The 24,661-nt window shown below is 50.8% G+C and overlaps 1 protein-coding gene across 2 annotated transcripts in view; it reads left to right on the top strand.

Moving 5' to 3' along the window:
• ECD (ecdysoneless cell cycle regulator) overlaps positions 1 to 24,661 on the top strand; it is a 1,545,240-nt gene that overhangs the window by 608,611 nt on the left and 911,968 nt on the right. For both annotated transcript variants that reach the window (XM_069610537.1, XM_069610538.1), the window contains exon 7: positions 18,948 to 19,076. In XM_069610537.1, the coding sequence (XP_069466638.1) occupies positions 18,948 to 19,076 (129 nt within the window). The remainder of the gene's footprint in view (positions 1 to 18,947; positions 19,077 to 24,661) is intronic.

The following is a 24,661-nucleotide window of genomic DNA, read 5'->3' as shown; positions in this document are numbered from 1 at the left end:
GTCCCGCCACTCCTCTGCCTCTTCGAGGCACTCCCGGAAGCGCTGTCATCGGTCGCCTTCCCCGTCCTCATCCAAGGAGTCTGCCCCACCAAGCATGCAACGCCGGAGGAATGGGCTTCCTTCGGTAAGAAAATGCTAGCGATTCTCGAATCGCAGGGCACTGGTCTGTCAGCGCCTCCGAGTGGGGTCGGTCGTGATCGGTCGAGAGACACCGCTCGTACGCCTTCGGGCTCGGGTGGTTGTGCACGATTCGCGGGAACGGTCCCACTCAGACAAGGGGAATCGTTCTCGTCATGCCCGTTCCAGGTCCCGGTCCTTGACGCGCTCGAGCCCGTGTGCACCTGTGAAGTCTTCGAAGAAGACATCGACGCCGGTGGCGCTGAGGTCGTCGACGGACTCCCTCGAAGCTCCGCCTCCGAGGAAGTCGTTGACGCCATCGGCGCCCAGGCTGTCGAAGGACATACTCGGGGCTCCGCCCTCGAGGCCTGTGTCGAAGCTGTCGATGTTGTCGGCGCCGCGCTCGACATTGACGTCGATTCACTCGACATCGACACCGTTTCGCTCGACGCCCTCGTCGCCTTTCGAGGCTGTGGTGTCGGAGGTACCCGGTGGCACGGGGGAACCCCCTAGAAAGGCTCTGGCCAAGGTCAAGCATGGCTTTGTTCCCCATTCTGTGCCCTCTTACCGCCATCTTGAGTACATTTTAGAGGTGGATGAGGGCTCTGATGATGGCATGGTTCCTGATACGGTGCCAGATGAGATTCTCTCAGGTCATAGCCAAATTGAGGACCTGCGTCAGTCCCTGCACGACGCCAGTGGTCTGGATACCTCTCCGGAGGTGGAGTTTTTTAGGCCTGAGCCTGGCACTCATGCAGACTCCTCGTACCGGTGCGTTATGTCTAGGGTCACCGAGTACTTGGGGTGGTCTGCTCCCCCATGGGATTTTCTTCAGGATGACCTTACGGATATCCTCGACCAAGTTCCACCAACTGACCCGGTACTGCCGTTCCATATTGCTCTACAGAGGAGGGTGGCGGCGGCTTGGACTGCTCCGGAGAGTCTCCCGGCAGTGGGCAAGTCTTTGCCACGAAAATACCACCCAGCCAGTAGCGACCCCTGCTACTTGACGAAGCACCCGACTCCGGAGAGTTTGGTGGTGCAGGCGGCTACGGCCCCAGCAAAGCAGGCGTTGTATCCTACCTTCTCCAGCATGGGGTCTGGCATGGATTCACATGCTCATGAATATTCCCCGTCGTCAGGCTGGGAATCCTCGGTAAAGAAAAAACCAGTATCAGTTTCGTTTCTGATCTGTCTTTCGTAGTAATAACCAATCACTGGTCTCTGCGTCATACTGACCACAGCCAATGACTGCCCTCTACCTAAGCACCGCCTCTGGCAGCCATCTTCAGATTTTTACCGCACGTTCATGTGTTGGGATCCTCGTGCTATTGCTCTCGAGCGTTAGTGCTATTTTTCGCGCTTTTTTCACAAAAACTTCGATTTTTTCGGTCAAAAGAGCCTCAAGCTCCACCGATCCTACATCCGATCAACGGGGACCCGTGTCGGATTCGTCTGCGCCCCTCAAGGGTGAAGATTTCGTCGAGCTACACTTCGGAGGACTCCAGAAGCTTCTCAGGCCCGGTCTCGGAGATGGCCCAGGAGAAGGGAAGCTCGACGCCCGGAAAGCTGTTCAGGGTCTGCCCTGGATGCCAGCTGCAGAACGTCTTTAAGGAGGACGAACACTCTTTCTGCCTTTACTGCCTTCATGAGGACAAGACGCACGTGGAGAAGGACTGTGCGTTTTGCGGCAACATGTCGGAACGGACCATGAAGGACCGCCATCAACGTCTCGCCAACTGGCTGGAGGGTAAGAGCCCGTCTGGCGAGAAGAAGAAGAAATCCGAGCGGTCTTCTAAGACCTTTGAGGGCGCCCCGGCGACGGGGGCCCAACATAAGGCTAAGCACCGCGAGTCCGCTGGCACCGGGAGCGCCGAACGGTCGGGCTCTACGGGCGCCAGGCAGGGCGCACCCTCCCCGGCACCATCAACCACGAGCCAACGCTCTGGGTCGGGTAAGAGGAAGGCCGAGCACCCGGCGAAACTCCTGGAGAGGCCCCGGTCGAGCTCTAAGACAGAGGAGGAGCGTGGCAGTGCCCCCTCCCTCAAGGATAAGGCGGTGAGCGCACCTAAGGTGGTGAAGGCCTTGATCCATCCGACCAAGCCCCCTATCGAAACGGTCGCGGCGGCCCTGGCTCAGCCTGTGGAGGCTGCGCCAGTGGTGGCGACCTCGGGGCCCAGAATCTCCCTGCCTCCTCGGAGGGAGTCTTCTTTTGTGCCCATCGATAGGACCCCCGTGAAACCCTCCGTGGGGAAGAAGAAGGGGGGGCAGGGCGTCGTCGTAGATTCGGCCTCAACCTCAGAAGAGGAGCTGATCGAGGTCTTAAGCCACGGCCTAGGCGTGGAAGAAGGCCAGCCCGTCGGAATGGACCCCGACGCAGGTGACGACGACGACGACATCGTCGAGGATACCGACGGGGCCCCTGCTCGCCCGTCGGATTCCCCTCTGCCAGCGCCGCAAGACAACTCGGCGGCCATTTTGTTGGCCATACAGTCCTTATGCTCCGAGATAAGGACGAGACTACCGTTACCGACGGAGGAACCTCTCCCGTCGGGGGATCCAGAACCGGGACCTTCTGGTGTTCCCCCTACCAAGAAAAGAAGGATCCATCCACCACCTCCTTTTCAACCGTCGCGCCCCGTCCAGCCCTCCTCCCCGTCCACCCGAGGGGATGATACGGGGACTGACACGGCAGCGACGGGTACGGACGACGAGGCATACGACGAGGATATTCCGTCGTCGCCTCCCGCCAGGGCTTCTCCGCCCGACGAGATCGGATCTTTCCACTCCATGATCTCCAGGGCTTCCGAGCTTTTCCAACTCTGCCCTGAGGAGAAGAAAAAGGAAGGCTTCCTTTATCAGCGGCGCGAGGCCAAGAGGAAGACGGTCCTCGCAGTGCCTCTGTTGGACGACATTTGGGATGAGGGCCTTTCCCTCCTCAAGAACCCTTCCACGACGCCAGCTAGAAGAGACCGGTACGAGAAAAAGTACCGGGTCCCGGACACGGCCCCCCTGTGCCTCCGGGCGCAGCCTACCCCGGATTCCGTCGTCTCCGCGGCAGCCAGGAAGAAAGCGGGGGGGGGGTGCGGCCTCCACATCGACTTCCCCGCCGGACGGCGAGGGAAAGAAATTGGATGCTATGGGACGTAGAGTCATCTCGTCGGCAGCGACGACGATTAAAGCGGCCAACGCCTTGGCTATCGTGGCTCGCTACGACAGGGAGCTCTGGTACAAGATAGCTCCCCTGCTGGATTTTCTGCCGGACGACAAGAGGGCGGAGGCCCTGGAGATCCTGCAGGAAGGTGAGGTGGCCTCGGACCACGCCATCACCGTGGCGACGGACATCGCCGACACTGGGTTCCGCCAGCTGGGCAACGGCGTTTGCCTTCGACGTCGTGGATGGCTCAAAGCTACGGACTTCCGGCAGGACGTCCAGACCAGAGTCCTGGACATGCCCTTCGACGGGAACAACCTGTTTGGGAAGACAGTGGACGATTCCCTTCAGGCCATCAAGGCGGATACTGAGACGGCCCGGGCCCTCGGAGTTCTGCAGCAACGTCGGACGCCCTTTCGGAGCAGCGGAGGCAAGGGCGCCTCCAGAGGTTCCGGCGGCGGTTCCGCTTCCTACCGTCAAGCGGCCCGCTCGTCGTCGCAAGAGGCCTACAGAGGACGAGGCAAGTCTAGCGGACCCCGCCGTCGTCGCCCAGGAGGGCAAGGCCGCGTCCAAGCAGGATTGAACCGGCTGTGGGGTCGGGCCCCCACCGGAGCACCCCGGTGGGAGGCCGGCTGGCGGGCTTCGTCAGCGTGTGGGAGTCCATCTCCACCGACCGTTGGGTGCTGGACGCCCTGGCCCGGGGCCACGCGCTCGAGTTTCAAAGAAGGTGCCCGCGCGTCACCCCCGTGGCCAGGAAAGAACTTCACGTCCCTCAACTTCTCCTGGAGGTAAAGGCGATGCTCAGGAAGGGCGCCATCGAAATCGTCCCAAAGAGGCTTCGGGGCTCCGGAGTTTACTCGAGATACTTCCTCGTGAAGAAGAAGACGGGAGGATGGCGCCCCATCCTAGACCTCCGACGTCTGAACAAGTTCATCAAGGCGCAGAAGTTCCGGATGGTCACCCTCCAGCACGTCCTGGGCCAGCTGGAGGAAGGGGATTTCCTATCGTCGTTGGATTTGGAGGATGCCTACTTCCACATTCCCATCCTAAAGGGGCACCGAAAATTCCTCAGGTTCGTGGTCCAAGGGCGTCATTACCAGTTCAGAGCCCTCCCCTTCGGACTACGGTCGGCACCCAGGGTATTCACCAAGTGCCTCGCACCGGTGGCGGCGCAGCTGCGCCGCGAGGGGATCCACGTCTACCCCTACCTGGACGACTGGCTCATCCGCGCCAAGACGAGGGAGCTCGCCGTGGTTCACACGGCAAGGACCGTCCAACTCCTCACGGACCTGGGATTCTCCGTGAACTACGCCAAATCCCACCTGGTGCCCGCGCAAGTCGCACTGTTTCTGGGAGCGAGGCTCGACACAGTGTCCCTTCTGGCCTCCCCGTCGGAGGAGAGGACCAGGACCATCTTGGGCAAGGTGCAACGGATGTTGGTGGCCGACGCGGCCAAAGTGAGGTCCATCAAGTCCCTCCTCGGGATGATGTCTTCCTGCATCTACCTCATTCCCATGTGCAGGCTCCGGATGCGCCCGTTGCAAGAATTCCTGGATGCGCGCTGGATCCAGACGACGGGCAGCTTCGAGGAAAGGATCAAGCTCGACGAGAACTTCCGACGAGCGATACGGTGGTGGGGCACCCGCGCGCATCTGACGGCGGGCATGGACTTCCAGACCCCAGCCCACCAGGAGACTGTGACTACGGATGCCTCCCTGGAAGGGTGGGGAGCGCACACCGAAAATCTGCACGCAAAGGGACTCTGGCTCCCGACGGAGAAGTCCCTGCATATCAACGTCCTGGAGCTCCGTGCAGTGTTTTGGGCCCTCAGGTCCTTCCTTCCGTCCCTCAAGGGCAAGGTGGTGAGGATCTTCACCGACAACACCACCACCATGTTTTACATCAGGAAACAGGGCGGAACCAGGTCCCCAGCGCTGTCCAAGGAGGCGCAGGACCTGTGGCATTGGGCCGTCGCCCAAAGGATTTTTCTGGTGCCGTTTCATCTGGCAGGGATAAAAAACACCATCGCCGACTCACTCAGCAGGGAGCTGCGCTCGTGCCACGAGTGGGAACTACGGCAGGATCTGGTGGATCGACTCTTCCGACTGTGGGGCACACCCCAGATCGACCTGTTCGCGACGGCGACGAACACCAAGTGCCGGAGGTTCGCCAGCAGGTTTCCCCAGACGAGGAGCATGGGCGATGCTTTCTCGTTCCCCTGGGAGGGCCTGTTCCTCTACGCGTTCCCTCCCTTGCCTCTGCTAATCCGGCTAGTCAACCTGCTCAAGAGGTCACGGTGCAGGATGATCCTCGTCGCACCCTCGTGGCCGAGGCAGATATGGTTCCCGGACCTTCTGGACTTGTCAGCGTCCCCGCCGATCAAGCTGCCGGCGGACGCGGATCTACTCTCCAGGGAAGGAGGCGCCATCCTCCACCACGACCCGAAGTCGCTGAACTTGCAGGCCTGGCTCCTGCAGCGCTAGAGTTTGGAGGATACGACATACCGGCCGACTGCAGAGAGGTTCTTGCAAAGGCCAGGGCGTCCTCGACTCTTAAATGCTACGGACACAAATGGAAGAGGTTCTCTGTCTGGTGCCACGCACAGAAGATTAACCCTCTACGGATTACGGCTCCCCAAGTACTGCCGTACCTGCTGACGCTGGCCAAAGCTGGCCTGGCACACGCGTCCATCAAGATTCATCTTGCTGCGATCTCCCGATACACCAGAACCACGGGGCGGACGTCCTTGTGGTCTCATCGCCTGGTGAAAGAGTTCATGAAGGGACTGTTCAGATCGTTCCCGCCGGTGAAGGCTCCGGCCCCGGCGTGGGAGCTCAACGTGGTGCTGACCAAGCTCATGGGACCTCCGTTCGAGCCTCTGCACTCGGCTCCGTTGAAGTTTCTATCGTGGAAAACTGCTTTTCTTGTGGCCATCACCTCCGCACGACGAGTGGGAGAGATCCAGGCCCTTTCCTGCAAGGCCCCGTACTTGACTTTCCACGACACGAGGGTAGTGCTCAGGACGCACCCCTCCTTCATGCCCAAGGTACCGTCGGACTTCCATCTCAACGAACCCTTGGTGTTGCCTGTATTCTTCCCGTCGCCTTCGTCGCCGGCTGAGAGGACTTTGCACTCGCTGGATGTAGCTAGAGCGCTGAAGTTCTACGTGGACCGCACGAAGTGTTTTCGGAAGACGTCACAACTCTTTGTGAACTTTGGACCTGTCAATCAGGGGAAGGCTCTCTCGAAGGCTTCCATTTCCAGATGGCTCTCCGGCTGTATCATGTACTGTCATCGGTTGGCAAACCGACCTCTGCCCGGCCGTCCGAGAGCCCATTCCACCAGAGCGATCGCAGCTACCATGGCGTTCCTTTCTGGTGTGCCCCTGCTGGACATATGCAGGGCTGCTACGTGGAGGTCGACGCACACCTTCACGAAGTTCTACTGCGTCGATCGGGATTCCAGGGAGGAGTCCAGGGTCGGCCAAGCAGTGCTGCGCAACCTGTTCGCCTGAGGTGAGCCTGGTGAGGAGGTAAGATGCTTAATGTTGAGTTTGATGCTATGCTTAATGTTGAGCCTTTGCCACCTCCCGTGGTTGTGCATGTGTATACTGCTATGTATTCTTTATTCATGAGCATGTGAATCCATGCCAGACCCCATGCTGGAGAAGGAACAAGTTACTTACCTGTAACTGTTGTTCTCCAGCATGGGTCTGGCATGGATTCACATGCGAACCCTCCCGCCTACCCCTCTGCGGCTCTTCACTTGGTCATACTGCCACTTCACGTGCTTCCAAATCTGAAGATGGCTGCCAGAGGCGGTGCTTAGGTAGAGGGCAGTCATTGGCTGTGGTCAGTATGACGCAGAGACCAGTGATTGGTTATTACTACGAAAGACAGATCAGAAACGAAACTGATACTGGTTTTTTCTTTACCGAGGATTCCCAGCCTGACGACGGGGAATATTCATGAGCATGTGAATCCATGCCAGACCCATGCTGGAGAACAACAGTTACAGGTAAGTAACTTGTTCCATCCCTCCTGATAGGGATGACAAGTGTTTTGATGGTTGGGCGAAGAAAATGTTTTCTTCAGGGGGTATGGCGCTTCAGGCGGCCAACTCCGTGTGTGCCTCGTCACGTTTCACGCACACTCTGTGGAACTGTATATCCTTAGCGGCTGAACATATTCCCGAAGGGGACGAACAGGATGGTTTCCTTGCTATGGTCCAGGATGGCACGGATGCCATGTGTGAGGCCGTTCAGTCGGGTTTGGACATGGCAGATTGGTCAGCCGGTCCATGGCGGCGAGCACCGTAATACGCAGGTTTGCGTGGTTGCGGTTTGCTCCTGATGTGCAGGTCCGTCTCCTCAACATGCCCTTTGACGGGGAACATCTTTTTGGCAGCAAGGCTGACGAGAGCCTTGAGAGGTTGCAGACCTCCAAAGCTGCAGCAAAGTCGTTGGGCGCTGCAGTTCGACAACCTCCGCCTTTTCGTCCTAGGGGACAGCAATGGAGGGGAGGTTCCTTTCATTATTACTCATCCTTTGGTAAAGCGAGAGGAGCTGCCAGTCAAAGAGGCCACCGTAGTAGGAGTGCCAGAGGTGGAAAGCAAGGTACTCAAGTTGCCAAGGCCGCTCGGCAAGTTGCCTCTTTGCCCTCAGGCAACGCCGCAGCCGCTTCAGCTCAGTAATGAGGCCATGCCCCATGGTTCGCCGGTTGGGGGAAGGCTGGCGCAGCATCTTGTAGAGTGGTGTGTCATTACTTCAGATGTGTGGGTTCTGGAGATCATAGCCCACGGCTACTGTCTTCCTTTTCGGCAGAGGCCTCACGACAATCCACCAGGGAATCTCTCTTTGAAGAGTCTGGATCCGCTCCTTGCGCAGGAAATTCAATCCCTGCTGGAGAAAGGTGCCATAGAACTGGTGCCTGTAGCGGAGAGGAACAAGGGATGGTATTCCCCTTATTTTTTGATTTCCAAGAATGACGGGGGATTGAGACCCATCATGGACTTGCGCGGTTTGAACAAACTCCTCAGGAAGGACAAGTTCAAGATGGTTACTCTCTCTCAAGTCCTCCAGGCCCTTCAACTTCAGGACTGGTTGGTGTCTCTTGACCTCAAGGACGCTTATTTTCATGTGCCGATCCATTCAAAGCACAAGAAGTACCTGAGGTTCGAGGTTGGCGACTCGCACTTTCAGTTTCGGGTCTTGCCGTTCGGATTGACCTCCGCCCCGAGGGTCTTCACCAAGCTCATGGTAGTGGTGGCAGCGCATCTCAGGAAAGGGGGGATTCACGTCTACCCCTACCTGGACGATTGGGTGATCAGGGCGCGCTCTCCCGAGCAAGTCCTGGATCATCTGTCCGTCACCTGCCACTCCCTCCACAGGCTGGGCTTCTCCCTCAACTTAAAGAAGTCCCATTTGACGCCAACTCAGAGGCTCCAGTACATCGGAGCAGTGCTCGACACGTCCCTGGGGCAGTGTTTTCCTCCCCAGGTGAGGGCTCATCACATTCAGCAGATGGTGCACAAGTTTCAACTTGCCCAGAGTCTCCCAGCGTTCGAGTTCTTGAGATTGCTCGGCCTCATGGCATCCTGCATTCTTCTGGTGCCAGAAGCCAGGTTTGCGGATGAGATCTTTGCAATGGGCACTCAAGCTCCAGTGGTCTCAGTCCTCCGGCAGGATGTCGGACCCTGTTCAGGTGCCGACCTTGGTCGCCCAGGACCTTCTGTGGTGGGCCGTCGAAGGCAATCTGATGAAGAGGGCTCCTTTTTGGCTACCCTGGCCGGAGGTGACGATCGTGACAGACGCATCCCTCACGGGATGGGGAGCTCATGCCAACGAGTTGACTGTCAGCGGTCGTTGGTCTCTGTCGGAGTCCAGACTCCATATCAATCTGTTCGAGCTGAGGGCCGTCAGGCTTGCCCTGAAGGCTTTTCTGCCGACTGTGCGAGGAAAGAATGTCCTGATCCTGACGGATAACACAGTGGACATGCACTACCTCAACAAAAACGGGGTGGGGGGCAGGGTCACTTCCTCTGTGCAGGGAGGCGATGCAGCTCTGGTTCTGGGCAATCCAGCAGGAAGTTTCGATCTCGGCAGTTCATCTGGCCGGAGACGAAAACGAGACAGCGGACTCTCTGAGCAGGCAGAGCACAATCTCTCACGAGTGGGAGTTGGCTCAGGAGATTCTCCTGGAGATCTTCGCCCTTTGGGGGACCCCTCAAGTGGATCTCTTCGCCTCCAGTGTCAACCGGAAGTGCAAAGGTTCTGCTTGCAGGAATTTCCTCCAAAAGGAGCCTTAGGAGACGCGTTTGTGGTGGAGTGGTCTTTCCCACTGCTGTACGTGTTTCCTCCAGTCCCCGTCATCCCGCAAGTGCTGCGGAGTTTACGAATGTTCGGTTCCCGGATGATCCTCATTGCTCCGGCGTGGGCCCGGAGGACGTGGTACCCAGACCTTCTCGACTTATCCATATGCCCTCCACATCGTCTTCCCTATCGAGACGATCTGCTCTCATGGGAGGGGGGTGTCAGGTTCTCCATCCAGATGTCAGATCCCTCAACCTCACGCTTGGTTTCTGAACGGTTGAGGTATAAGGATTGGGACCTCCCTAAAGACGTGATGGAGGTGTTGCTTTCGGCCAGAAGGCCCGCAACTAAGTCCCTGTACCGTTGCCGTTGGCGAAAGTTCTGCGACTGGTGCAGGGTTAAGAATGTGGATCCTTTTGCATGTGACATTCCTGTGGTTCTGTCTTTTTTTTGCTTTCTTTAGCCCACAGGGGCTTGCAAGTGGGTACGGTTAAAGGTTACCTGGCGGCGCTGACCATATTTAAGCGCTTGTCTGAAGAGTGTTCTTATTTTAAAATTCCTTTAATTTCTCAGTTTCTAAAAGGGCTCACTAATGTGTTCCCTCCGTCACCTTTCCAGGTGTCCGGTTGGGATTTGAACCTTGTCCTCAAGTTTCTGATGGGTGCTCCGTTTGAGCCTTTGCATTCTTGCCCTTTGAGACTGTTAACTCTTAAAACTATATTTTTGTTGCGGTCACTTCCGCTCGCAGAGTGAGTGAGTTACAGGCACTTTCAGTTAGGCCACCCTTCACTGTATTTTATAAGGACAGGGTTGTCCTTCGAGTTCCTCCTTCCTTTCTTCCGAAGGTGGTGTCGGAATTTCTTTTAGGCCAGAAGGTTGTTCTTCCGGTGTTAGGCAGAATCCTGTGCAGTTCCCTTGGGGAACACTGCAAAAATATTAAGACTCCAGGAGCAGCAGTAAACCCAATTGGTAGCAGTCTGTACCACCCAGATTTACCTGGTAGCTGTGGCTGAGCAGTCAGACTTCTCTCAAGAAGAGTAGGGCAGTATGTAGAGTATACACAATAGGGCCAAACACAGTAGAGCAAACAAACACTGACCAGAGCTTTGTATAAAAAGTATATAGTTATTTATTTAAAAACACACTTGAAGTAATATACCAGCACTCATCAGTAAAAGCAAGTTAAAACACAATCAGGTAAAGTATACACACCTCCCTTAATAGCTATCAGACAAGTCAGGGTTAAAGCACACTATTTGTTAAGACAGAAGGGAGCGCTTAACCTAGATGGCACTCCAATAGTTTAGGTTAGTAAGGGAGAGAAAAGGCATAGCATGAAATAAAACTGTTTCCAACACTTTTTAAGAGGCAGAGCAAAGGGAAGAAAGGCAAGTTATACTGTAGAGCCAAAGTTTAAAGGCCAGGCCGACGTTAAGTGGAGCAAGCGAAAATGCGCCCAGGATCACACGATTTAAAGTGCACTAAAAGTCTTTGCAGAGTGTCAAAAAGGAGTTGGAATAGTTCAAGAAACGAAGTTTAGCAGGTCTGGGGCCAACCCAGTATGGAAGTCAAGGATTTAGGGGACACCTTAAGCACTCTGTAGAAAGGGATGCCAGGAAGGACACAGTACCTTAAATGGGAAGGAGGCTCCAGAGGGGGCAGTTGTTCCTGGCAGTGGTTGCAGTTCGTTGTTTCAGCCAGAGGAAGAGAGGATCTCGTCGTGGAGGAAGTTTGGAGTGGTTGCACTGCCCAGGGTTGAAACCAGCCGCGGAGTTCCCGATTTAAAAGGTTCGGTCCTTTTATTCGCAGTCAAAAGTGGTGAGCTTGGCTATCCGGCCACCGGGGTGCTTGGCACGGGCGATTCGACCAAGTAACGCTTCTGGGAGCGAAAGAGGGCGAACTGGTTGGTCCCACCAGCTCAAAGGAGAGAAGACTCTCCAGCAGAAGATCTTCCCTGTCGTCGGAAAAGTGGTGAGTTCGTTGCAGTAGGGCTTCACCGGTGGTGTCGTTGGGTTGCAGGTGGCTCAGCTTCTTCCTCGTCGGATTCTTAGGTCCTGTGGCGACTTCTGAAGTTCCAGTCCCAAAGGCCCTGCTTTTATGCAGAAAAACCCCCATTCATCAGCCTAGCTGTCAATCACACATACTAAGTGGTGAGCCGGGCGGCTCACCACTGGGCCAGTCAGAGTAGAGTGCGACTTGGGTTGCTAAGGCAACGCAGTCCAGGGTGCCGATTCCCCCCTCCACCCTCCCTGTGGAACCCAGACAGAGTGGCACCACTTGGAGGGCTTCTGTGTAGAAGCCCGCCAAAATAGTGGAACAAAGGGCTCGACCTTGGTCAGAGTTACAGAGACTGACACAAACGCCATTTTAGAATCGGGTTCTGGCAAAAAGACCCAACCAGTGATTTAATATTAAATAAATAAACCGGTGGTATCTTTAACATTGCACCAAAAAGTGGTGCGTTTAAAATGAATGGGAGCATCCCATAGAGAATATTCCGGTGGAATATTTCACGTGGTAACGACTGCCACCAGCCAGAAACTCGATGAGGGGGGATGGGACAGTGCCCCCTCGAAAACAGACGCGGGGGCAATCGAATTACCCCTTACCAGTACTTCCATAATATGATGGTTTGTACTGGTTCTGTTCAAAATTTTGGACTAGTAAAGCCAATGGTGGCTTTACATGCCCTGGGAGACAGTAGTCAGTCCCAGGGTATGGAGTCTATGTTTGGGGGTCACTGTGACACCCCTGTGTTACTGCACTGAGGGTGCTGTGTACCACACATACAGAAAAACAGATGATCCCCTATGGAGTAAAAAGAAACCCCATAGCCCATAATCACATAACAAGTCAAATACATACCTCAAATCATGCCTAAGAGTGGGAGTAAAAGAGTCTCACTCTTAGCAGGAGAAAAAAACAAACCCCAAAAATCCAGCAAAGCTGCTGGGGGACTCACTAGGTTTGGGAAATTAGCCTTATAAGAGAGTTCTCCCTAACATCCGGCATTTCATCCTCCTCCACATCCTGGTAAGGAAGAGGAGAGGCTCCATAGGCTCGATCCTAGGAGAGCTTTAAGCTTTTATATTTCACGCGTGTCCCGGGTCAGAGTGGACGATCAACTCTTCATTGGTTACGCTGGTAAGCATTTGGGACAAGCTGTGACTAAGCACACTTTGTCTCGCTGGATTATTCTGGCTATTTCTGAGTGTTACCGCTTGGCGGGTAAGGACCCACCGGTCGGCTTGCGGGCCCATTCTACCAGGGGTATGGCTGCTTCTCCTGCCCTACAGACGGGTGTTCCTATTTGTAACATCTGTGACGCAGCCACCTGGGCTTCGGTCCATACTTTTGTACGTCACTACTCCCTCGATTCTAACTGTGGGCAGGATGTGGCCTTTGGCAAGGCGGTCTTTTGCTCCGCAATTTGATTGGGCATTCTAAATTTCTTTTGCTGAATTCTTTTCCCACCTCCTTGCATTGGTACTGCTTTGGGAGTCTGTCATAGATATGGAATACGTCGGAGGACACAATCCCCTCGAAGAACAAGTTACTCTCTTTCCTGGTAACGTTCTTTCGATGGGATGGTACGACTACGTATTCCATATCGCTCCCTCCCTGCCTTCCCCGCTACAGAATTTCTTATGCGATTGCAGCTTAAGTTTCTGCAAGGCTTTGTGTGGTCAGACTGGCAGAAGACTGGTGCCACACATTCTGGGAAAAAACTACAACTGAGGCTAGGGGCGTCGTGTGTCCTACTTATAACATCCAGTGATGTCGGCCGTCGGAGGAGGTCCTCGAGGGCGGCGTATCGATGTCATCGACGCAGGACGCAGACGCCGAAAGATTTTCCGAAGCAGCACAGCTGTGGTGATTACTGTCATAGATATGGAATACGTCGTCGGACCATCCCATCGAAAGAACGTTACCAGGTAAGAGAGTAACTTGTTCTTCTAAAATGTCTGTGCTATTTGGTCTTGTTGTAATTTGGCCCTCTTCCTATCCTATGTGGTGCGAAATTGCCATATAAGGAATGCCCTTTCCTAGGGAAAGCTTCAGCTTTCCAGGACAAAGTGTGTGTGTGTCTGTGTGTCTGTCTGTCGGGGCTGGGACTCTCTGGTCCCAGTCCACATCCAAGTGCCTGAATGTCTGTTGCTGGGCAGAATGTTTGGCCAGTGGCCATCTGTGATTGGATAGCCATTGCCACTTTGGTACAATGGTGCAGCTCTTTACAAATTGGTGGACCTGGGCGAGCTTCTAGTCCAAATCTTGAATGAAAGGAGGACTCTTACAGGCATTCGGCAGATCATCATTGAAGCCGAAATCACTATGCAGAGGTGCAATCTGTGATGACCTGAGGACGGCCGTTGTAGCTGACCAGCATTGCCTCCAGCCATGTCTTGGTGAAGCCCTGATGGAGGATGCATGTCTGCTGAGCCTTCTTAATGTCCCTGGACCACCTGTTGGACTGACCACGTCTCTCCTGGGCTATCTCTCTGCTAGCGTTGCCATTTCCATGTTTTTCTGTGGAACTTGGTGGATCTTCAACTTGTGCTACAAGATGCTTGTGTCCGTATTTTTAGCCTTTAGTTCCAGCGGAAGCCGCGCAGAGGTTGCGCCTTTGTTCGCCTGCCGAAGATGACATGTTGCAGCCTGACCATGGTGACTCCAGTTGCAATCAGTCTTCTTTGCTCCCTTGAGGTCTCCTGAGGTTGCCTGCTCTTCAGAATTCTTAGATTTTCATGGCAAGGATGACCAGCTGACCAGTCTCTGGAACTGTAATACAGGTACGGCGACTGACCGAAACTAAATCCTGCATCCAAAACACTGACCTCTGCATACGTGACACCTGGGACTCCCTCGACGGGACCAAGCACAGAAGGATGGGTCCACAGCAAAATCCAGAACCTCTGAAATGGTCTCTGGTAAGATCTGTGTAAGAGGGGTCAAGTTAAGGCACCTGTTTGACCCCCCTCCTCCCCCAGCAGCTCCCATACTCCATAGGGTTACATGGGCTTAAATTCCTGACGTGCAGCGTCCCATTCAATGAATGTATCTTCTCACAAGAGTGAACGTGTATATGTATTTTGCAGTAGTTGTGTGGTAATACTTACCTAGAGGTTTCATTGCTTAGTGTGTATTTTAAAGGCTTAATACATCATTGTATATTTTTGTACTTCTCTGACTAATTGGAAGTATTTGAGTGCTCTGTGTGTTTCATTGTAGCACAAGACCACTCGAACACCCCTCCTGAGACTATGCCTTTCCACTCTGCTACCTACCTTTATTGGTTTTGACTACACTTCAGTTGCTTTCCTGTTCAGCATAATAGGTTGGCCTTCCAAAATCCACCCACAGGGTTCATTGTGGAAATCCCTCTTAACACAAAGAGACCCATTAATGCATTCAGAACATGCTGTTGCATATGTCTCAAAGTGCCTGACTCCGGAGTTAAAAAAAAAATGGATTGCCATCAAAACTGCATTTAAATGTACTGGAGGGCACTCAGCAATCCATAGTGGTTTACACAGATCATAATCATCTTTGGAACCTCTGCACATTTCGATGTAACAACCAGAAACTTTCTCAATTGATTCTTTTCTTTTCTCACTTCAATTTCTTTCCTGTTATTGATCGTCCAGACAAACACACCATCTGTGTAGATGCCTGATCACATGAACTAGCATCTTCCATGGAACAGGGTTAACTTTGCTTGATGTTAAACTTCCCCATCTTGATCGCCTTACAGCACTGGGTCAGTTTGGGGGCTCTTAATTGAGTTTCCTCAAATCAAAGCTTTCCAACACAGGTACCCTACTCATTTGATCTTGGAACCCGACAACCTTGTTTACCATTGATGCCTTGTAATTTGTCAAAGTTTTGCATGTGATACTGTACTAACTTGGTTCCATAGCTTCCCTGAGACTGGCCACATGGCTGCCCAAGAGACCACCTACCTTCTGCAAAGCTATATTTCTGGTGGCCTAACATCCCAACGAGTGTACACCAGTTCATTGCTACCTTTTCCCAGAACAAAATCTTGGGAAAGAAAACCTTCAGGAAGCTGAACCAGTTAGAGACAACAGTTTAACCCAAGTCCATCTTTTCAATGGACTTCATCGTGGACCAATCCTCTTCCAATAGCCACACAGGTATTTTCAAGGTCATAGTCTATACCACCAAGAAGGGCCACTTGATTTGCAAATCTCCCATCCGCTCCCCAAACTGGCGGTCATTTTATTATTGTGTGTACCTGCTGCATGCCCATCTTGACAAGATAGTAACATGTCATGGTTCACAATTCTTAGTGCATCTTTGGACAGCTCTCTGTAAACAATTAACAATATTCCCGGCTGTTTCCACTGCATATCACTCCTGACAGATGGGCAAACAAAACACCTAAATGCCATTTTGGAAGAATATCTGTGTTGCTTTCCAAGTAATTATCTGTCCAAATGGACTCAACCTCTTTCTACTGCCAAGTTCTCTTATAACCACTCACACAGTGCTGCTTTAGGTACCAGACCTTTCTTTTGTTCCTATGCTAGCAATGTGTGCCTAATTACATTAGCCGTGTCTATTTCCAATACCATACCACCTCTGGATAAGGTATCTCAAATACACTGTGTTCAGCAACAGGCCTGCACTTTCCTTCTGAAAGCTAAAGAACTCTACAAACCAGATAAGATAAGGGATTTGATATCCATATCTTTTCCCCTGGTGATAGGATTTGGCTCTCAGCTCGTCTCCTCCAGGGTCAGTTGTGTTACAATAAGGTACTTTGCAACTACACCTTTTGTATGCTCCCATCAGTGATAGCATTCTATGTCTTCTAGGAAGGTGCCAGGAAGGTGCATCCTGTCTTTCACTTGTCTCCTATACAACCTGTTCACACCGGACCTGTCTGTCCTCTACTCGAACTCCTCCTTTGTCTGTGGTGTTCATGATGAATAAGAGGTTCATAGAATGTGTGTTTCCCGGCTTTTGGGGTGTTCTGTACAGAACTTGAGGGACTGGAAAGGGTACAGCCCGGAGGAACATACTTGAGAACCCTTGTCGTCCAATATAAATGCCAACAACCTCATTTCATGATTCCATGCCTGCTCCCCTTCCAAACCTGGACCCATTTTAAGGGGTGTTCGTTGCAGCATGGGTGGTGTTAAGGTCCTCATGAGACTGCCATACCTCCCCTGTGCATCATGCTCACTGACTGTGGTGTGGTCCGATACAATCTCTGTTCCCATCAGCCTCATGTGTGGCTTCCCTGTGTAGTGCCTACCGCTGACCAGCCTCCTACCTTCCCTTTGCCACTCAATGACCAGGCAGACCCTTTCTCATTGCTGTTACTGGTACCCTCCCTTTCCCTGTGTCTCCGTAGGCACTACTCAATGCAGTACCAATATAGGGAGTAGTGTCTATGCCTAGCTTGTACGTTCCTTTGCTTTTTTGTTCTTCCTTTTGCTGCTCAGCCCTCCTGTAGAGATGTTGCCTCCCCACACACCTGCTTCTTAGTTCCTCTACACATTATAAATAGCGATCAGTAGTGTATCTTCATACCTTCTAGTGGAATTCTCTGCTTGTGGTTCTGGAAGGTTTGTGCTCTTACTTTTGTTCTTCCTTGGATCTGCTACAGCATCTCGTAGGTCCAACCTTCCTCATTGAAGATTCTGTCCCAGTTCTGCTGCTTCATCTGTTCCTGTGCACCCTGCAGATCAGGTCATTGCAGCACTATCAGGGATAATCACATACAACTGGGTCTGTTGCTCAGAGAAAAATAATGCTTTGAATGTTACTGCTCCTGTTTTAGTCTTCATCACTGTCTAAATCTTTTGTATTCATAATGTGTCTCTTGCTATTGTCAGATGGCCTCAAGAACGCACTAACTCTAAAAAACGATTCAAGGGTTTTAATGATAATTTCAATGGGGTCCAACCAAGGCCCATCCCTTTCTCTCTCGTCTTGCCATGGGCTTTCTCCACCCTAGCCCAGACTTCCCTAACCCCTAAAATGGTCGCTGAAGATCAATAATACCTACTATCTACAATCTTACTGGGTGGCAGTGCACCTAAAGGCAACTGCCTTATCTATCTTACTGTTTCCAGGGTCTTCCAGGTGAAACCTAGCTGGTGTACCACAAGATTTTCAATAGACTTCCAAACAAAAGTTGGTGTTTTCCAACTGCCCAGTTCTCACTTGGTCTTACCCCTATCACATGCTCATATTCATCGCCCTGATGTTCTTTCCTGCCTTTTCCTTCTTTCCGCACCCCCCTTCTCCTCCTCTCTATTTTCTCTCCCTCCCCCGCCTGTACCTCCAATTTTATATTGCCTTACATCTACTCCTTACTTGTACCTTCAACTCTATGCTCCACTACTTCCTACTCCCACTAATCCCCACTCCTCCCCACTCCCACTGCCAACTACTCTCCACTCTTTACTACACGCCCCTCTTCCTCTCACACTCACCCTCCTTTCACTCTCATGGGCACCTTTTTCACTCAGTCTCACTCCCCTATTCTCTCAATTTGTCTCATTCACCTTAGTCACAATAGACATACTCTCACCAACCAACGACCAACTTTCAGTGAACTCTCTTCTAAGTTCCTCCTTTATCTGCTCTATTGTCTTTCCAGCACCTGATCTCTTGAGCGCCTCCTCGCCCGTTGACCTCACCTGTCCGACCCACACTCTAAACCCACGTTTCCCAATATGCAGACAGCTGATCTCTTAAAAAGGGATAAATATACCTAATGGGCCAGTGCTTGGTTATTACAAACAGATGATTCCTCATGGAATTAATTATAGATGCCTATTTCCGGAAAGACCTTTCATATTATTTAATCTAAATTAAGAATCGAACACTTTTTAGTTGTGAGCAGCAAATGACCTGGAACATATCAATGTACCTTAATTGTTATTAAAAATATTAATGCCCAAAAACGTGAAATATAAAGAGAAGCGCGCTTAATTTGCCCACATTTAGAAAGTACAATCCGAGAAGAAATTAATACATTATACACAGTGACAAACATTTCAACAAAATAAAATGGGAGAACATTCGTTCATACACAAGTGGAATGTACCTAAGTAAATGAAAACAATATGAAGAAGCAGGACAGCCCTTCTGAATACTGCATTGCTTACTATAACGTACCTATTGGCTACTTTAAAACAACAATACCCATAATCAGATTAGTATTATTCAGAAAAATGTGCCCTAATCGTGTACATTTTGAATGTTTTTAAGGTACCTCAAAATTCACATTTGAACTAGAGCCAATTCCATGAGGTTATTTTAAGATTAAACCAAATATTTTGTGTGTAGAAGGTAACTATTAAATGTTTCTTTTTTTTATATCTACAGGTCACCTTCACGCGGTGCTTATATGCACAGTTGACTCAACAGCCATTCATTCCCGACAGACGTAGCGGGTACACACTACCCTCTTGCTCGGACCCTCGATTCAAAGCCGCTGAGCTGGGAATGAAACTGGTACTAGTTCTTGTGCATCTGTTTTTTTTATTTTTTTAAATAGAAATGTTTTCGAATATTAACAATTGCATATTGCAAAACAAATTTCAAATGCTTTCTCATCTTTTCCCCCCTTCTGCCACCCCTTTCTGCCCTCCTCCCTTGACGAGACAAGTATTAGTATTCATACAATGTTTTCAACAGTTTAAGCCATGAATACCCATAGCGATTTGTCAAACAGTCCCCACCACTATGATATGTCAACCTCCAGGAGACTCCAAGACCTCAGCCTTGTGTTTTTCTATAGTCATTTCTCATGTATGTTAAAAAGCGGATCCATGCTGACTGGAACCTTCCTGTATTGCCTTGTAATTCAGTAGTACGTTTCTCCATCACAAAAATAGCCCATAGTTTTGTTATCACAAATTGAAGGTTGGCACCGCAGTGCTGAAGAGAAGTTATTGTTCGCGTTGCTGCCAGGAAGAGGTGAGTGATAAGCTTACATATGGGAGAATGTACAGGATAATGGTCGGAATATATATGAGATAATTTAGGATATCTTGACACCACTATGGCTGAGCGTACCTTGATGTAAAATGATGTAGTTGGGGGGAGTTCTACAATATATGTAATAAGATGTAACAAGATCCTTTCTCCACGTTTCCTCTGACATTTGTCTAAGTATGTGGCTGAGTATTTGTACTTCTTCAAAGGAGTTCAGTTCCACCTTTTAAATTATCTTGATTTAACTGTAAACATGTAATGAACAAATCGATGTTGGTAGACAATCTGTCCCCTTTTGGTTTATTCACTTCCCTTTACCAGGCTATCTTATGACTTATGCCTACTACCCCACTGTTTCCCATTAGGATCCTATAAAGCAAAGAAATTATCCCTTTACTAGATTCATCTTGTTGCAAACATGTTTCCATCTCTGTAGGCTTTTCAGTCTGCCCAATTTCAATTTTGTCACTGGATGAAGTACCTAGTGGTGTAACTGGCAATATGGAAAACTATCATAGTTAACTGGAAATCTTGCATGCATTCTGTTAGGAAAGATTTTCTTTTTGATGCCTTCCTCCCAAAAACCTCAATGGGGCACCCTTTCTTTTTGTTTTGACTCCTGACCTTTCTTTTTGGAGGCAAGTAGAGCCTTCTGCTTTACTTCCATTGTGTTTTGGCCTATTCTTGTTGGAAACTAATTAGTCTGTAAGACTATGAGGCTCATTATAGATTTGCCAGTCTGGAAATAAGGTGCCAGTAATAATGTTTACCGGCACCTTTCCGGACCGGCAAACTACAAGTCTACCGTTGGGGGCTGTGATCTACTGGCAGGCCCCTACCGACAGACAATGGCCACAATCACCGGCAGCAGCATTATCGGTGCCTGTGATTGCGGCATTCCCAACCCAGGGACTCCATGGGAATGGGTTTTAACCGGTGTCTCCGCCAGCCCTAATATCCCGGTAATACCGGGTTATCAGGTGGTGGAGATGGTATGGTAGTCCCCGAGTATTCATTTATTTAGGCACTTGTAAAGCACACCGAACCCTGAGGTATCCTGCCTGAATCACCAGTGAGATACCGAGGGACTTATAATGAGCCCCTATGTCTCTCTTAGTGGATTTCTTGTGTTATTACAATTGCACTTATTACCCTAAAGTGAAGTGCGGTTAGGAGACTTTGTATCCTTCTAACTTTTTCTGTAGCTGCTTTTTGGATACATTTAGAATGTGCCTAGAAAGGGCTGGAGGCAGCAGAAATCTTTCTACCATGTTTTTTACTCTATACTCATGCCCCTTTGCATTTACCGCAAATAGTTAACAAAGTTGGCTAACACCCTAAAATGGTAATGTCACAAGGTTTTTTGCCTGTCCTTTTGTCATATTGTTCTTTGGCCTTCGGTCTGCCCTTTCTGGTCCGGAATTGCCATATATAGAAAAAGCGTTTCCTGGTGACAAAAAGGCAGTTTATGTTTAAGCCTGGATGTGGGGGCTGGGACCGTCTGGTTCCAGTACACATCCTGGTACCTGAATGTCTGTTGCTTGGCGGTTGTTGTGGCAAGTTGCTACCCATGATTAAATAGGCACTGACAGTTTGAGTGGTCCGTTGGTGGACCTGGGCGAGCTTCCAATCCAGATCTTGGCTAAAAAGAGGACTCTTACAGCCATTCCACAGATCATCCTAGGAGCTAAGACCACTATAAAGAAGTATAGCCCGCTGATCACCGAAGGACGATTGCTGCAGCAGACTAGCACCAACTCCAGTGAAGTCCCGGTGAACACCTCCTCTGCCTTATCTCAAGAAGACCCTCATCAGTTCTCCAACCCCTGGACCAGTGGGAACAACCGGTCTCAATCCCTGCATGAGCCATGCCCTCTGAGCCTTCGGAAGTTTTCCTGGACGAACTGATGGATGGACCAGCTTTCTCCTGGGCTACCTCCCTGCAGCAGTCGCCATTCTGAGTTCATCCATGGAGGATCTTCAGCGTGTACCGTAAAATGCTTGCTCCTGCATATTTAGCCTTTTTACATCAACAGAAAGAGCACAAGGCCTGCTTCTTTAACACTGGTCGCCGTCTGAACGTGGTGACTCCCATTTCAAACCATCTTTTTGGCATCTGTGAAGGCCTCATGAAGCAAGACACATACAACAGATTCACTTTTCTTAACAATGGCTTAAGGCCTAACTTGCCCTAAACTAAGTTGGGATTTTCCTACCTAAAGAAACTAAGGATAGTCTGTGTCGTTAACTTCAACTAAATAATCTGTCTGTGTCCGAAATACTTGCCCTCACAACTAAAGATATACAATGTGTAGGGATGACCGCACCAAAAGAAACAGTGTTCAAAATAAAGTTCTGAGGTTCTTTCAGCTCTGGCGAAGGTAGCACCTCCCACAGAACTACAGTCAGTTTGGGTCTCTTGACTTTCAATGATACTTCCAGTGTCCCTTGGTAAGTTTTTCAAGCCCTTTAATAGTTAACACAGATCAGTTATTTTACTTGAGCACCTATTATATCACACAGCCTTGTACCTTTGTTTTCCTTGATTCTTTCCCACATAGGGGCTACTCGGTCTAGCCGCAGTTGTCGGACCACACAGTCCACCCATTACAGGTCACGCAACCAATAATTGTTGGCACTTTGTGATGCACTTGATTTCCCTTGTTTAACACAGGTTTTCTCCCTTGCCTGTGCCAGTAATAAACCTTTGCTTTTGTTTTCTCCTTGGCAGTCTTTTGGCTTTGCCACAACTTGTATTCCATTCATTCTGTGGTGTTCATCCATTTCCACCACTTTGCTAATTCATAAGTGTTCATCACAGGCTTTCTTTCCCTTTGTTCATAAATGCTTCTTAATGGTTTTCTCTGTGTTGATAATTGCACGTCATTCGCTTTTCACTCGTGCTGTATTTTCATATAATTTCCATATCTTCTCTTTAGTTTGGTTTTCAATATATGTTGTTGCATTTCACAAGATACTTTTATTTGTTATTCAATATTCTTTCATTCGGTCCCCAGACTCCTTTTTTAAAAGTTTAAATTCGATCACCAATCGCAAATATCCAATTGCCGCCCCTGGAGTGCCTCGGTACGAGTGTTCCCTTTCTCACACTCACTGGTTCTCGGCAGCTCCTCTAGGCGTCTTTCTTCTGTTCTCCGGCTTCCCCTTGCTTCCCGGCTACGCATCGGTAATTCCAGCGAGCAGCGCTCGCCACCTGTGAACCTTGCTGCAGCTGCCCACGGCTCTTCTGAGTCTTCTGTGTTCCCCAACTCCAGCCGGGAACACGTGGCATATGGGATGGCTGGCGTTCCGATCTTCTTAGGGCCTGATGGATCACAGTGCCTCTCTCACCCCACTGCAATACATGGCAACCTCTTCACCTGCCCCTCTCCAGCCTGCTGCTTGCCACGCAGCTGCGTCCTTATCGCCAGGCAACCGAAAACTAAATCCTGTGTCCGAAAGTGACCTGTGCACCTGCAGCCCCTGGACCGTCCTCGATCAGACCAAGCACAGAAGACTGTTCCCCCAACGGATACTGGAATCTCAGCAGTGGTCTCTGGAGAAATCGCAGTCAGGGAGAGTAAGTTATCACACCTGTTCCTCCCCCCAGTTCTCCATAAGGTTACATGGGTTTAAAATCCTGTTCCTAAATCACTATTTCCTGACTTTGGTCGGTGGAGGCCTGATCAAAGATCTCTTTCTAGGTCTGTCATACTGTCTAGGGGTTGAGTGTGTTACTTAACCTGAACTTTACTTGCCTTTTGTGAACGTTGGATCATAACCACTGGCATCTTCCAATCACATTTGAAACCTTCCTGAAAAGTATAGCTTTGGAACTGCTGGCTTTAGGGCACAAGGCCCCAAACCCTCTTGGGGCTGCCATTACTAACTGTTAGGAAACTGTTTTTATGCCCAGCCAACTACCGCCCCATTTCCAACACCCCCTTCCTGGGGAAACTGCTTGAGAAGTTGGCCCTCCCCCAACTCAACCCTTATACCGAACTTGTTGGAGGTCTACACGACCACCAGTCTGGATTCTGAACATCCAGAGGCACGGAAACTGCTCTTCTGAACACCTGTGAAGAACTACTCGCGTCCCTGGATTCCAACTACCCCGCTGTCTTCATCCTCCTTGATCTCTCTTCTGCATTTGACACAGTGAACCATTCCATCCTCATAAAAAGGCACCATGATACCCTTGGTATCTCAGAGCGGGCACTGGACTGGCTTACCTCCTTCCTAACTGACCGTCCCTCCAAAATCATTCTGGGTTCTTTCTCACCCCTACTTCCACCTCCACCTGTGGCGTCCCCCAGAATAGGGCAGCAAGATTTATCCTTGGCCTCAAGCCTAGGGACTGCATCTCTCCTGCCCTACAAAGACTTCAATGGCTCCCGGTCTCAGCACGGATTAAATTCAAATCCCTCCATCGACCACAAAGCTATCTGGGGTCAGGGACCACTCTATCTTCAACGCTTCCTGACCAAATACTCCACTTCTAGACCCCTGTGTTCCTCTGGCACCAACTCCCTGCATGTGAAGCGGTTTACTAAACAGAGAGCTGGTTGTCGATCCCTTTCTTCGGCGGGCTCCCTTCTGTGGAATACCCTCGCTCTCCCTCTGCGACTTGAGCAGGACCTCCTTAATCTTAAGTTCTGAAAAAGCCTCAAGACCTTTCTCTTTACCTCTTCCTTCTCCTCTCTTCCTTGCTAATCATACAGTAGCATGACTCATGTGCAGGGCCCTTATGCATCCTCGGGGCACTGACCCCCCACATCTCTCATCCCAGCCGCTGTCTATTTTACTGCACTTACTTAGTCTCCCAAGGGAGGTTGCACTTACGTTCTTCTCTTCTTAAGCACTTCACCCGAGCACTTCTCCATGAGCACCACAGCACCTATCCCCCCCCTTCTTCACTTGCACGTTCTGAACACTCACAAGGCATAGTAGCTTTGTCTTCCCTCCCTGTTATTCTCATTATTTGTTTGTACTTTTAATTAAATTATTTATCTTTGTTGTAATTCATGGTCTATTTTCCCCTGTCCTCACCCTGTTGCCCTGTGGGCGCTTAGAAACAGTTTTTGCTAATTGTATAAGCGCCT

Source organism: Ambystoma mexicanum, chromosome 8 (assembly GCF_040938575.1).
Source record: "Ambystoma mexicanum isolate Mex_15411 chromosome 8, UKY_AmexF1_1, whole genome shotgun sequence".
In the NCBI taxonomy this organism is placed as follows: domain Eukaryota; kingdom Metazoa; phylum Chordata; class Amphibia; order Caudata; family Ambystomatidae; genus Ambystoma; species Ambystoma mexicanum.
This window is presented reverse-complemented; position numbering and strand designations above follow the sequence as displayed.